Source organism: Chiloscyllium plagiosum, unplaced genomic scaffold (genome assembly GCF_037043375.1).
Source record: "Chiloscyllium plagiosum isolate Xiang-an unplaced genomic scaffold, Cpla_swu_hap1 HiC_scaffold_53X, whole genome shotgun sequence".
In the NCBI taxonomy this organism is placed as follows: domain Eukaryota; kingdom Metazoa; phylum Chordata; class Chondrichthyes; order Orectolobiformes; family Hemiscylliidae; genus Chiloscyllium; species Chiloscyllium plagiosum.
The window spans coordinates 12,168,512-12,184,354 of NW_028270191.1; the positions used below are offsets into that span (position 1 = coordinate 12,168,512).

Here is a 15,843-nt window from a genome sequence, read left to right on the forward strand (position 1 = left end):
ATCTTTAGCTACTTTTCTGGTAACATTTAAAATGTAAGTCAAGCAGGAACTATGCTTCCTAATAACCAAACTATCCACACGGCTGTAAGTGACAGTCCACCAGTTTCCCTACATAGACCTGAAACTTGTAGGCCGAAAAGTTATTACCTGTTTGCTTCCATTTCTTAATCATTGGGCCACACGAATCACTTTGCAATCCATAGGAGTCAACCTGAAACTTGTAAATGATGGAGCATATTGGCCAATGTACAACATCCCCCACTTGCCTTGACACTCAAAGTTCAGCAGCATTGGTTTAAAGTACTTTAATCTGAACTAAAACTAGTTCTGAAGTTACATCAAGGTTGAAGCAATTTTAGCAATATGCCTAATATTGGGAGCCATACAATAAGCACTGACAGGCTGTTTCCATTTGAATGATGAATGTTGCGTAGTTAAGTCCTGTATTCACACATGTTGGTTTCAGCAGGGATCACCAGAAAGGTAGCAGGATTGGGAGCTCTCACTGGTTGCCATCTCCTACTTTTTATGAACACTGGAACCATCGATCAACCTTAACAAGTTGTAAACTCATGAATTAGGAGCAGAAGGAAGGCATACTGCCAGTCAAGCCTACTTTGCCATTCAATACGATGCTGGCTAAGCTGTTTGTGTTCAAAATTCCACATTCTCGTCCACCCGCAATAACCTTTGATTCCCTTGCTGAACAAAAATCAACCCACCTCCACCTTAAGAGAGAGAATGATATTGCCTCTACCACCTTCTGAGGCAGAGTTCCAAGTGGCACCACATGGAAATCTCTGTCCTAAAGGGGCAATCCCTAATTTTTAAATAGTACTCCCTAGTTGTGGATTCTCCCTCAAGAGGAAACATTCTTTCAACTCCCACCTTGTCACTACCATTCAGGATCTTACTTCAACCAGGCCACCCCTCATTCTCTAAACTCAAGTAGAGATTAGTCCAGCATTCCTTAAAAGATAATTTGCTCGTTTCAGGTATCAACCTAGACTTTCTTTGACATGTTTACATGCTTCCTTAACTAGGGAGACCTTCCTTAAATACTGCAGGCAGTATTTGAGATCTGGTCCCACCTGTATAACTGAAGCATGACATTCTTACTTTCATGGTCAGTTCCTCCTTTAATAAAGCTTTGCATCCCGTTGGCCTTAATTACTTATTGTACCTGCACACTAACGATGTGTTAATGCAGCAGAACACCTCCATCCTGCTGTACTTCGGAGTTTTGAAGTCATCTCTGTTCAAGTAATGCTTTGCTGTTTTGATTCTTCTTGCCAAGGTAAACAGCTTCACATTTTTCCACATGATATTCATCCCCAAGATTTTTGTCCACTCAATCTAATTATATTGGTCTGAATCCTCCTTATGTCCTCTTGACAACATGCCTTTGTCCCCAAATGTTTATGGCATCTGCAAATTTAGCTACCATGCCTTCAATCCCTTCAGCTACGTCATTGATAAAAATTACAAGAAGCTGAGGTCCCAGCAAAGACCCATGTGGGATTCCACATGTCACATCTTGTCAATTAGACAAAAACCTATTTATTTCCGAGAGTGTGCTGGAAAAGCATAGCAGCATCCGAGGTGCAGGAGAATCAATGTTTCGGGCCTAAGCCTTCTTCAGGAATTCAACCACCGTGCCACCGTTTTCTGCCAGCCAATCTTCTATCCATGCTGTGTTACCCTATACATCATGAGCTCTTGTTTTGTGCAATAACCTTTGTGGCATCTTATCAAATGCCTTATGGAAATCCAAGTACAGTACAACTAAAGGCTCCTCTTTAGCTATGAAGCATGTCACTCCTTCAAAGAATGCCAATAGAGTCAAAGAGGTCCACAGTATGGAAATAGGCCCTTCAGCCCAACGTGCCCATGCCATCCAGTTTTCACAATTAATCTAGTCCCATTTGCCTGTGTTTGGTCCCTCCATACCTATCCCATACATGTATCTGTCTAAATGTTTCTTAAATGACAAAATTGTACTCACTTCCACCACTACCTCTGGCACCTGTTCCAGACACTCACCATTCTCTGTGTGAAAAAATTGCCCCTCTGGACCCTTCTGTATCTCTTCCCCTCTAAACTTAAACCAATGCCGTCTAGTTTTGGACACCCCTACCCTGGGGAAAAGCTGATGGCTATCTACCTTATCTATGCCTCTCATGATTTTATAGATGTCTATAAGGTCATCCCTCAGTCTCCTATGCACTAAGGAAAAAAGTCCCAGCCTATCCAACCTCTCCTTATAACTCAAATCGTCCAGTCCAAAAGTAGCACCGTAGTAAATCTTTTCTGCACTCTTTCTAGTTTAATAATATCTTTTCTATAGTAAGGTAACTATGATAATTCTAGAGCTGCATGCAGTACTCCAAATGTGGCCTCACCAACATCTTGGACAGCTGTAACAAGATATCCCAACTCCTAAACTCAGTGCTCTGACCAATAAGAGAAAGTGTGCTGAAAGCCTTCTTCACCACCCTGTCTACCTGTGACTTCACTTTCAAGGAGCTATGAACCTGTACCCCCAGATTCCTTGCTTTTCTATAACACTCCCCAGGACCCTATCATTGACTGTATTAGTCCTGCCCTAGTCTGATCTCCCAAAATGCAACACTTTGCCTTTAACTAAATTAAACTCCATCTGCCATTCCTCAGCCCACTGGCCCAGTTGATCAAGATCATATCAATCATGGATCATAGAATCCCAACAGTGTGGAAACAAGCCCTTTTCGCTGCTTTCCTGGATAACCACCTTCACTGTCCACTGTGCCACCAATCTTGGTGTCATCCACAAACTTACTAACCATATCTTCTTAATTCTCATCCAAATCCCTTATATAAATGATGAATAACAGTGGATCCAGCACTGATCCCTGTGGCACACTGCTGGTCACAGGCCTCCAGTCTGAACAACAACCCTCTACAACCACCTTCTGTCTTATAACGTCAAGCCAAATTTGTATCCAATTAGCTAGCTCTCCCTGGATCTCTTGAGATTTAACCTTACTCAACAACCTACCATGCGGTACCTTGTCAAAAGCCTAGCTAAAGTTCTGTAGAAACACCTACCGCATTGTCCTCATCTATTTTCTTGGTCACCTCTTCAAAAAACTCAAATTCATGAGACATGATTTCTCACACACAAAGCCATGCTGACTATCCCAAATGAGCCCTTGTCTGTCCAATTGCCTGTAGGTCCTGTCTCTCAGAATCTAAAATTGGTTAAACATAGATTGCCTTTCACAAACCATGTTGACTGTTCCCTACTGCCTTCAATTCTTTGAAGTGACCAGCCATAATCTCCTTAATGATTAGTTCTAATACCTCCACGACAGAAATCAAGCTGACAGACCAAGAGTTTCCTGTTTTCTACCTCACTCTCTCCCTTTACCTGTTCCTGGCAAATTAGGGCTAACAGTATAGAAACCAGAGATCAAACCTAGATTCATCCAAATCTTTGTACTCACACTGTGTTATGTTTAAAAACAATACTGCCAATTAAATCATAGTTTACATGTTTAACATTTGAAATTGATACCGCTTGCTTTTTTTAAATAGGTATATCACAGACAAAATGTTCAGTGTGTGTCATGTCTTTAAGTTTGAAGAAAAACCCGTATTTCGGTTCCACGGAGAATCCGCATTTATCCTTCAGTATCTCAAAAGCCATACTGGCCTTTGAAAATAAAATGGAACCACGAGACAAGGAACAGTAACTGAGGATCAAGATGCAGCTTTACTGTTTGATTCTTCATCTGCTTGCAGGCCACTGTGATGACTGGGCAAGAAATCATCAAAGTTTCATTAAGGAAAGCAGAGGTCTCATCTAAAGCAGCGGGTGATGTGGAGCCTCGAGGAATTGTTCTCCCTGCAGCAGTAGTGGGTGAGGAAAACAACGAACACAACGTTTCCACTGAGGCATCGAGGGTTCCCAGAACTTCTATGGAGAAGAACCACCACTGTGGGTCGACTGGTGAGCAGAGTCTTTTTGTTAAAAACTCTTTGATCTGCAGGACGACGTGGGAAGGTGAGTGAAGTAGAAGATTAGCCCATGATCTGGTTGTATAGCAGTGTAGGCTGGAGGGGCTGAATGGCTTACTTCTGCTTGTGTTATGTGTACATTTGTGAGCTGCATTAGAATCCCAGTAACATTTCTGTTCCATTTGTTGAGAACACAGCAGCATCAAGAAGTGGGGGAAAGTGTCAATAGACAGCTCTTTTTCTCTCTCTTTTCTTTCTCTCTTGTTCTCTCGTTCTTTCTCTCGTTCTCTCGCTCTTTCTCTCTTTCTCTCTCTCTTTTTCTTTTTCTCTCTCTCTTTCTCTCTCTCTCACTTTCTCTTTCTTTGTTTCTTTTTCTCGCACTCTCTCTCTTTCTTTCTTTCTTTCTCTCTTTCTTTCTCTCTCTTTTTCTCTCTCTTTATTTATTTATTTATTTCTCTCTCTCTCTTTTTCTTTCTTTCTCTTTTTCTTTCTTTCTTTCTCTTTCTCTTTCTTTCTTTCTCTTTTTCTCACTCTCTCTCTCTCTCTCTCTCTGTCTGTCTGTCTGTCTGTCTCTCTCTCTCTCTCTCTCCCCCTCTCTCTCCCCCTCTCTCTCCCCCTCTCTCTCCCCCTCTCTCTCCCCCTCTCTCTCCCCCTCTCTCTCCCCCTCTCTCTCCCCCTCTCTCTCCCCCTCTCTCTCCCCCTCTCTCTCCCCCCCTCTCTCCCCCCCTCCCCCTCTCTCTCTTTCTCCCACCAGTTGCTGTTGTTTTTAACCAATAAGTCAGACTTCTTCATTTGTGAACGAAACATTCTGTGCCTCCAATGAAGAAGTGAAAGAGCCCAGAGGAAATGTTTGAAGAACTGAATGACTTAGGAAACAAATGGAATCCCTCCATCGAACCTTGAGGAATGGTGCCATTAGACTGTGTTTCCCCGGTATTTTGTTTTCCTCCATCCATAGCAACAGTTTTGTATATGGATGTGTATTTTGGAGGGGTGTGTTTAGAAAGGGCTTAGAGTTTTAACTAGTAGGGTTACATGTCGTCAGGGTTTTACTGTGGTTACAAAATAATTATTTATAATAAATAGTAGTTCTTGTTAAGTACAGAAACCTGGTATGTGTTTTCACTTCAAGCACTCCCCAGTCATAGCAAATTCCATGTTCTCAGCACTCTGTCAAATGCCACCTTGATGACAAGGGCTGTCACTGTCGCTTCATCTCTGGAATTCAGCTCTTTTGTCCATGTTCAAACCAAGGCCACCCATCCCATGGCCTCAGGAGGGAATGTGGCTCAATCAATTGGATCCTGAGACCCTGCAAAATTGATCTACTTTATAGAAATCAAGGAACCCCTTCAGTGAGCGTGCAAGCAGGCAGGAGGAGCCTGTACAAAGTATTTAAAGTTGCTTCATTACTGTACATCTAGTCAATAATGTCTTCAAAAATAAGGCATCAGCATTGTTATCCCCTTTCTGAATTCATGGGTACTATCTCCAAACAAATCATATTCTCTCAAAGGTTTGACTTCAAAGGTTTTCCCTGCTAATGATATAAAACTGATTTATCATTTCCAGCTGTTCTATTATTACATTTTTTTCTAGATCACAGATCTCTGTGTGATGCATGGGAATGCCAAGGTTTAGTATGGAAAGCAGAAGAGTTACAAAAGTAGCACAACGTTCCAATTGGGGAATCAAAATTACATTCGATGACATACTCTACCCATAAGTAATCCATTTTTAAAGCCATGTTAATTTCCTCGTTCATCTATACATTTCAGAACACGTGGAGACAACACCACCATCTGATCCAACGCCAGTGACTGAAGGGCAAGCAGAACAGCTCCATCTTCAACCACAGCAGGCTTTGCCGATCTCAGCACCCACAGTCTCTCAGGTAACTCAGTCAGTAGAAAGTTGCTATTATTTGTATAGATTTTATACTCTGTAATATATGATTCTCACTGGATTTCTCCCATTTGATTCAGGCTTGCATTTGAAAACGACATGATGATTGTTTGTATCATCTATTACATATTCTTTTCATGGACAGTGAGCATCGCTGGCAAGGCCAACACTTGTTGCTCATTGGGCAGCATGGTGGCTCAGTGGTTAGCACTGCTGCCTCACAGTGCCAGAGACCTGGGTTCAATTCCAGCCTCTGGCGACTGTGTGAGGTTTGCACAGTCACCCCGTGTCTGTGTGGGTTTCCTCCAGGTGCCCTGGTTTCCTCCCACAATCCAAAGATGTGTAGGTCAGGTGAATTGGCCATGCTAAATTGCCCATAGTGTTAAGTGCATTAGTCAGGGGTAAATATAGGTGAGGGAAATGGCCTGGATGGGTTGGTCATCGGAGGGTTAGTGTGGGCTTGTTGGGTCAAATGGCCTGTTTCCACACTATAAGGTTTCTAATCATTCTTCCACTCATAACCAAACTATCTACTTATTGTACAAATTCGAACATTTTTAAGCAGGGGTACGTCGGGTTTTAAGAGATCGATTGTGTTAGGGAACTCTCTAGTCCGAGGCACAGACAGACGTTTCTGTGGCCAGCAGCGAAAAATCAGAATGGTGTGTTGCTTTCCTGGTGCCAGGATCAAGGATGTCTCAGAGAGGGTGCAGAATGTTCTCAAGGGGGAGAGGGCCCAACAGGAGGTCATTGTCCACATTGGAACCAATGACAGAGGAAGGAAAAAGGATGAGATTCTGAAGGGAGAAAATAGAAATTTAGGCAGGACTTTAAAAAGGAGGTCCTTGAGAGTAGTAATATCTGGATTACTCCCGGTGCTACGAGCTAGTGAGGGCAGGAATAGGAGGACAGAGCAGATGAATGCATGGCTGAGGAGCTGGTTTATGGGAGAAGGATTCACATTTTTGGATCATTGGAACCTCTTTTAGGGTAGAAGTGACCTGTACAAGAAGGACGGATTGCACCTAAATTGGAAGGGGACTAATATACTGGCAGGGAGATTTGCTAGAACTGCTTGGGAGGATTTAAACTGGTATGGTGTGGGTGGGGTGGGACCCAGGGAGATAGTGAGGAAATATTTCAATCTGAGACTGGTACAGTTGAGAACAGAAGCGGAGTCAAACAGTCAGGGCAGGCAGGGGCAAAGCAGAGAACAAGGTAGGACTGATAAACTGCATTTATTTCAATGCAAGGGGCCTAACAGGGAAGGCAGATGGACTCAGGGCATGGTTAGGAACATGGGACTGGGATATCATAGCAATTACAGAAACATGGCTCAGGGATGGACAGGACTGGCAGCTTAATGTTCCAGGATACAAATACTACAGGAAGGATAGAAAGGGAGGCAAGAGAGGAGGGGGAGTGGCATTTTTGATAAGGGATAGCTCCACAGCTGTACTGAGGGAGAATGTTCCCAGAAATACATCCAGGGAAGTTATTTGGGTGGAACTGAGAAATAAGAAAGGGATGATCACCTTATTGGGATTGTATTATAGACCCCCTGATAGTCGGGGGGAAATTGAGAAACAAACTTGTAAGGAGATCTCAGCTATCTGGAAGAATACTAAGGTGGGTTATGGTAGGGGATTTTAACTTTCCAAACATAGACTGGGACTGCCATAGTGTTAAAGGTTTAGATGGAGAGGAATTTGTTAAGAGTTTACAAGAACATTTTCTGATTCAATATGTGGATGTACCTTCTAGAGAAAGTGCAAAACTTGACCTACTCTTGGGAAATAAGGCAGGGCAGGTGACTGAGGTGTTAGTAGGGGAGCACTTTGGGGCCAGCGACCATAATTCTATTAGATTTAAAATAGTGATGGAAAAGGATAGACCAGATCTAAAAGTTGAAGTTCTAAATTGGAGAAAGGCCAATTTTAATGGTATTAGGCAAGAACTTTCAAAAGCTGATTGGGTGCAGATGTTCGCAGGTAAAGGGACGGCTGGAAAATGGGAAGCCTTCAGAAATGAGAGAACAAGAATCCAGAGAAAGTATATTCCTGTCAGGGTGAAAGGAAAGGCTGGTAGGTATAGGGAATGCTGGATGACTAAAGAAATTGAGGGTTTGGTTAAGAAAAAGAAGGAAGCATATGTCAGGGTACATACAGAATAGATCGAGTGATTTCTTAGAAGAGTATAAAAGTATACTTAAGAGGGAAATCAGGAGGGCAAAAAGGGGACATGAGATAGCTTTGGCAAATAGAGTTAAGGAGAATCCAAAGGTGTTTCTACAAATACTATGAGGACAAAAGGGTAACTAGGGAGAGAATAGGGCCCCTCAAAGATCAGCAAGGCGGCCTTTGTGTGGAGCAGCAGGAGATGGGGGAATTACTGAACGAGTATTTTGCATCAGTATTTATGTGGAAAAGGACATGGAAGATATGGAATGTAGGAAAATAGTTAGTGACACCTTGAAAAACGTCCATATTACAGAGGAGAAAGTGCTTGAAAAGCATACAAGTGGATAAATCCCCAAGATCTGATCAGGTATACCCTAGACCTCTGTGGGAAGCTAGGGAAGTGATTGCTGGGCCTCTTGCTGAGATATTTGTATCATCGATAGTCACAGGTGAGATGCCGGAAGACTGGAGGTCGGCTAACGTAGTGCCACCGTTTAAGAAAGGTGGTAAGGACAAGCCAGGGAACTACAGACCAGTGAGCCTGATGTTGGTGGTGGGCAAGTTGTTGGAGGGAATCCTGAGGGACAGGGTGTACATGTATTTGGAAAGGCAAGGACTGATTAGGAATAGTCAACATGACTTTGTGTGTGGGACATCATGTCTCACAAACTTGATTTAGTTTTTTGAAGAAGTAACAAAGAGGATTGATGAGGGCAGAGCAGTAGACGTGATCTATGTGGACTTCAGTAAGGTGTTCGACAACCATAGGAGACTGGTTAGCAAGGTTAGATACAGGGAGAACTAGCCATTTGGATACAGAACTGGCTCAAAGGTAGTAGACAGAGGGTGGTGGTGGAGGGTAGTTTTTCAGACTGGAGGCCTGTGACTAGTGGAGTGCCACAAGGATCAGTGCTGGGTCCTCTACTTTTCATCATTTATGTAAATGATTTGGATGCAAGCGTAAGAGGTACAATTAGTAAGTTTGCAGATGACACCAAAATTGGAGGTGTAGTGGACAGTGAAGAAGGTTACCTCAGATTACAACGGGATCTTGATCAGATGAGCCAATGGGCTGAGGAGTGGCAGATGGAGTTTAATTCAGATAAATGCGAGGTGCTGCATTTTGGGAAAGCAAATCTTAGCAGGACTTATACATTTAATGGTAAGGTCCTAGGGAGTGTTGCTGATCAAAGAGACCTTGGAGTGCAGTTTCATAGCTCCTTGAAAATGGAGTCGCAGGTAGATAGGATAGTGAAGAAGGCATTTGGTATGCTTTCTTTTATTGGTCAGAGTATTGAGTACAGGAGTTGGGAGGTCATGTTGTGGTTGTCCAGGACATTGGTTTGGCCACTGTTGGAATATTGTGTGCAATTCTGGTCTCCTTCTTATCGGAAGGATGTTGTGAAACTTGAAAGGGTTCAGAAAAGATTTACAAGGATGTTGCCAGGTTTGGAGGGTTTGAGCTATAGGGAGAGGTTGAATAGGCTGGGGCTGTTTTCCTTGGAGCGTCGGAGGCTGAGGGGTAACCTTATAGAGGTTTATAAAAATTGAGGGGCATGGATAGGGTCAATAGACAAGGTCTTTTCCCTGGGGTCGGGGAGTCCAGAACTAGAGGGCATAGGTTTAGGGTGAGAGAGGAAAGATATAAAAGAGACCTAAGGGCAACTTTTTCACACAGAGGGTGGTACGTGTATGGAATGAGGTGCCAGAGGAAGTGGTGGAGGCTGGTACAATTGCAATGTTTAAGAGGCATCTGGATGGGTATATGAATAGGAAGGGTTTTGAGGGATATGGGCCAAGTGCTGGCAGGTGGGACTAGATTAGGTTGGGATACCTGGTCGGCATGGACGGGTTGGACCGAAGGGTCTGTTTCCGTGCTTTACATCTCTATGACACAGGAAAAGTGTGAACCTGTTAACCCAAAACACTCCTTCATAAATTGAAGAGAAACAAAACAGCTTTTGTATCATACCCAAAACACCACTTGTTCTACGCTAACCCTAGAGTTCCTGTATCTAATACCTCCATCGGTTTAAGTCACTTGTGACTTCAACTATTGGACTTGAACTGTAGATAGATTCTTCTGGGAACTATTTTGCACTTGCTTAAATGTATTTGCTTTTAGTAACCTCTTCAAAATTTTTTCCCAGCACTTCTCTTCTGGGATTAACACTGACCGTTTCACACTAAAGGTACCTAGTTCACGAACTATCCTTCCTTTCTCAGGAGCACTGGTCTACACTGCCAGCCTATCCCAGGGCTGCTCTAACCTCAAAGTAAAACTAAAATCAAAAGCCTCCCTCTCGAGGTTATTGTGTTTCCCTTCTGCTTAAAAAACATTCCAGATGTCTTTAACAAATCTCGAGGCTCCATTATTTACCTTGCAGGGTTGCAAGACATTCTGAAATAAACAAAAAATCCACACAAACCCATTCACTCTCAAGCCAGGCCCCTGTTTTAAAAGAAATCACCATGGTGACAGAAATGCTTATAAATCAATGATTAAGTTCAGATGCATAGAAAACCCACAGGTTGCTAAGTCAAAAAACCAGAAGACTATATGTAAATAAATGATATTTAATTAGTATAAATACCGCAGTTTACATCCCAATTGATAGAGCACATTGGGAATAAATACTGTCTGTTTTCTGTCCATCAGTTCTCAAAATACACCAACATATTCCCCTAAATGTCATGTGCTCTAATTTAGTTTACCAAGCTTTTGGTGTGGGGCTTTATGCAGGCACATGTGAACTCCTAGTCCTTGAGATACATTTCTTTCTGCAGATCTTGCCTTCGGAAAACCTGGCGACCGTGGTCATGGCTTCAACAGGTAGTGTCCCATTGAACCAACCTCTTCTCATCCCGCTCAACATGGCTGGTCAAGTTACTGCCCAGCAGGGACTCGTGTTGACTATTCCTACAGCATCCCTTGCTTCTCTCCCAAGCCTTACCTCTGCCACTGGGGCAGGAGGCATCCTCAAGCTCCCTCTGGCAAACTTGCAGGGTAAGCCATGCATGGACACAATACTGTTTTGCTGAATGAGTTCTTTTATAAAATAAGTGCATTTATTTTGGCATACATTATTGCATATGTCAAGTGCTATGTCAATTACACCCAAAAATGTACATGTTTTGTGATTAAAATTATATCTGTAGTTGTGGAAAATAAGGGGAGATTTTCATCTACGAGTGCCTTGCAACTGATGAGAGAAAGCAGCTGCCCATCTCTGTGGTCCCCTGAGCAATTTGCACAACTAGGGGATATTCGATATCCAAGCCTCTCAAATGACTGGGCTGTGTGTCTAACCATTGGACTGGAAATCTCCACCTCACTTCGATTTGGAATTCCCACTATCTGATCCTCCCAGCTACTACTGCAGATCCACAACTACAAGGTCACGAGTGCTCCACCTCACTCAGAGTGTTGGCTGCTAAACATTTGCTTGTTGTGTACATAATCCTTAGACCCTGCAGGTCCTCTGGTCCATGGGACGTCAAGATAATGGCACCAATTTTCATCAAGTGCAGGAGCTGAGAATGCTCCTCCTGCCTTAGTTACGTTTGCGAGACATGTGTCTATTACAAACCATTAGGGAGGTTTCCAGAAATTCCATGGGTAGTGCATTGAGTTCAGAGACCTGATGTTCCAGGTCTCTCCTACTTTCTTCCCACTTCTCCGAATCTTTGGGGAATGTGATTCCCCAAGCGCACAGCAAATGAGGATCTCGGCACTAAGTCCGGAGTGAAAAAAGGCCTTTTTAACTCATCAAGCCTGCTCAATCCTTGTTCACGTGATAATTTTAAAGTCATTCCAGGTCACACAAGTGACCCCACCACACTATGCACTCTCACACACGCACACACGCTGTCTCACACAAAGACACACACTCTCACAGGCATATTCTCCCTCACACTCGTGCACACTCGCTGTCAAACACACACTCTCTTGTACACTCACATGCATACACTCACACTCTCTCACACACATATACACCCTCACACTCACAGACACTCTCTCTCAAGCACACAGACACATTTTCTCTCTCTCTCTCACGCACGCGCATGCACACATATCTATGGGGTGAATTTATATTTGCAGATACATTCTATTTTGTTCAAAAAGCACAAAGTGTATAGACAGTCAGTCAATTTGGCATTTTATAAATTCCTACTTTGGAAATAAAACCAGTCTGACTCTAGGTGAAGACAAAGACAAGGCTTCACCTCTTTTATACTGATAAAACCGTAAGGTATCTCTGGGCAGTGACTTGGAAGAAATTCTGGGACTTGCATTTTGATTGATCCAAACCTGTATCTCCATTCTAATTGATTAAAGATTTAAAAGCCATTTAGGTTTGTTCAATACATTTGCAACAATTGTATGACCCTTTGATCTTTTACTTATAAAATCTGTGTCTGATGTATCTACTCTCACTAACACCTGAAGGAAGAGTGAGGCTCCGAAAGCTTGTGGTTTCAAATAAACCTGTTGGACTATAACCCAGTGTCGTGTGATTTTTGACTTTGGCCTTTTCTTCACATTTGTGGTGAACATTTCTACTAGGAATGAGCATCTTGAGATCTTTTAAAACTCAATGGAACAATCTGTGTTGTTAGATTCCAATCAGGCTGTCCAAATAAAAACTCAGAAACATAGACATTTTTAAACGCAGAGTTTGTTGACAAGATCACACCAGCAGCTCTTGCACACTATGTTCCCCTTCACATTTTTGAATCAGCCTGGACTTCATATATTGTTACAAATCTCTGGGGTCGGTGGGACTTGACCCTGGACTTTCTGACCCAGAGACTGGGGACACTGTCACTGTGCCACAGTGTCCCTTTAATTTCTTATTTAATCTGAATGATGAGGAAAGATTTTCCTCTTGGGCTGGGTTCTATCCAGACACCTGTACAGAAAGGACTATCAGACAAACTATACCATAAAATTTTCCTTCGCGGATTTTCTTTGTTTAAATCAACCAATTCAGAGAAGTTATAATACACCTCTGGAGTTGATGGAGCTTGAACCCAGGCCTGAAAATGTATTGCTGGAAAAGCGCAGTAGGTCAGGCAGCATCCAAGGAGCAGGAGAATCGACGTTTCGGGCATGAGCCCTTCTTCAGGAATGCGAGCATTCCTGAAGAAGGGCTCATGCCCGAAACGTCGATTCTTCTGCTCCTTAGATGCTACCTGACCTGCTGCGCTTTTCCAGCAACACATTTTCAGCTCTGATCTCCAACATTTGCAGTCCTCACTTTCTCCTCGAAGATTTTAACCTACTGCGAATCCTCTTGCAAAGATGCCTTCCTTGAAGAAGCTCTCTTCCTCGCATTCCTGAAGAAGGGCTCATGCCCGAAACGTCGATTCTCCTGCTCCTTGGATGCTGCCTGACCTGCTGCGCTTTTCCAGCAACACATTTTCAGCTCTGATCTCCAGCATCTGCAGTCCTCACTTTCTCCTTGAACCCAGGCCTCCTAGTTTAGGGGCAGGGAAACTACCATTGCACCACAAGAGCCCCTATTGTCCCTTTATGTGTTTCACTTTTCTCATCAACCTGTTCAGTGATGTTATGACACACCTCTGGATCAGGTGGGACTTGAAACTGGGCCTCCTAGCTCAGAGGTACAGGCACTACCATTACACCACAAGAGTCTTCTGAATTTCTATTATAATTATATTAACAGTTTAGCTCACATGGCAGAGTCATTTTGAATGGTGAGCCTTTCCACCATTCTATCTTTGGAATATAGCCACAATAAATGAAGTAGGTAATACAACATGCGCAATTAAGGGACCAGTAGGCAATGTGACTGACTATGTGGTGAATCCAAGGGTGAGAAGCTTCTCTGTTGTTATCTGTAACGGAAAATGTCTGGATTTTAAAAGTTTATGCTTGGTTCTGAACAATGGATTTTTTTTTCTTCCCCCCCCCCCCCCCCACCAAATTCTCTTGTAGCTGCTTCAATGTTGAACCCTGCTCTCCAGCCGACACAGCTTCAACAGGTCTTACAACCTCAGGCCACTCTACAGTCCCTGCCTACATCCGCTGTCCCTCTGAAACAGCTGGAACCTCAAACCCAGGTCACCTCCGTTCACCAAGCTCAAGGCCTGACTTTAAACCCGACAATAGTGAGTTACTCCACTGTTAGATTGTTAGATACAATAGAGGGATCAGTAGTAATAGAACCATAAGATCTTCTTTTTCACTACGATATATTGTGGTGATCATTGTCTCATTAATGAATTCTAGGAAGTTAGGAGTTTTGTTTTTAATCCGTTGTCCACATTTGCATGTTAATAATTTTTAAAGTGTTTCATTTATATATTCTTGGCTTTAATTTATACTTACAGAAAAAATGTATAATGATTCCCTGTGATGCAAAATCATACTTTGACTGTTTTGTGACTGAGGCTTTGGCTTAAGTTCCAGTATCTTTAGTATTGTGGGTGGCAGTAACATATCTCCAAATCAATTTCCATGTTTTAACATTTGTCAGTGCTTCCTGTGTAATTATAGCAGAGAACTTAATTACTTTGCTAAAATGCTGTTCTGAAACTGAGTAGAACAAAAGGACCAGCCATAGTGTTTAGAATCATAAGAGAAATATATGGAGGAGACAGCATATTGCCATTAAAGCAGTGTTTTCAAAGTGATTTTGTTATTAGCTGACCAGGAGGGAGCTATTTATATTAGTCCCTATTTACAACTGGACTGGCGTAACTAGCTCAAATTCTTAGCAGAGAAAATAAAAGGCAAGGGGCAATAAGTTAATCATCTGAAAAGTTGAAAAATAACAATGTCCTTACAGTTTGCATACAAAACACATGGGGCACTGGCGGCGCAGGATTTCATTTCCAGGTCGTGGTGCAGGGCTGTGTCAGCAATATGCATGAGTTATGATGAGAATTGGGATTCTGGATTCGTGGTGCTGGAAGAGCACAGCAGTTCAGGCAGCATCCAAGGAGCAGCAAAATCGACGTTTCGGGCAAAAGCCCTTCATCAGGAATAAAGGCAGAGAGCCTGAAGCGTGGAGAGATAAGCTAGGGGAGGGAGGGGGTGGGGAGAAAGTAGCATAGAGTACAATAGGTGAGTGGGGGAGGGGATGAAGGTGATAGGTCAGGGAGGAGAGGGTGGAGTGGATAGGTGGAAAAGGAGATAGGCAGGTAGGATAAGTCCGGACAAGTCATGGGGACAGTGCTGAGCTGGAAGTTTGGAACTAGGGTGAGGTGGGGGAAGGGGAAATGAGGAAACTGTTGAAGTCCACATTGATGCCCTGGGGTTGAAGTGTTCCGAGGCAGAAGATGAGGCGTTCTTCCTCCAGGCGTCTGGTGGTGAGGGAGCGGCGGTGAAGGAGACCCAGGACCTCCATGTCCTCGGCAGAGTGGGAGGGGGAGTTGAAATGTTGGGCCACGGGGCGGTGTGGTTGATTGGTGCGGGTGTCCCGGAGATGTTCCCTAAAGCGCTCTGCTAGGAGGCGCCCAGTCTCCCCAATGTAGAGGAGACCGCATCGGGAGCAACGAATACAATAAATGATATTAGTGGATGTGGAAGGCTCCTTTAGGGCCTTGGATAGAGGTGAGGGAGGAGGTGTGGGCACAGGTTTTACAGTTCCTGCGGTGGCAGGGGAAGGTGCCAGGGTGGGAGGGTGGGTTGTAGGGGGGCGTGGACCTGACCAGGTAGTCACAGATGGAACGGTCTTTGCGGAAGGTGGAAAGGGGTGGGGAGGGAAATATATCCCTGGTGGTGGGGTCT

At 43.5% G+C, this 15,843-nt stretch overlaps 1 protein-coding gene across 6 annotated transcripts in view; it reads left to right on the forward strand.

The window, feature by feature from the left end:
• The window catches only part of pou6f1 (POU class 6 homeobox 1), a 138,395-nt gene that overhangs the window by 54,744 nt on the left and 67,808 nt on the right, over positions 1–15,843 (forward strand). For all 6 annotated transcript variants that reach the window (XM_087985592.1, XM_087985593.1, XM_087985594.1 and 3 more), the window contains 4 exons: positions 3,784–3,991; positions 5,778–5,893; positions 10,872–11,091; positions 14,047–14,219. In XM_087985592.1, the coding sequence (XP_087841718.1) occupies positions 3,784–3,991; positions 5,778–5,893; positions 10,872–11,091; positions 14,047–14,219 (717 nt within the window). The remainder of the gene's footprint in view (positions 1–3,783; positions 3,992–5,777; positions 5,894–10,871; positions 11,092–14,046; positions 14,220–15,843) is intronic.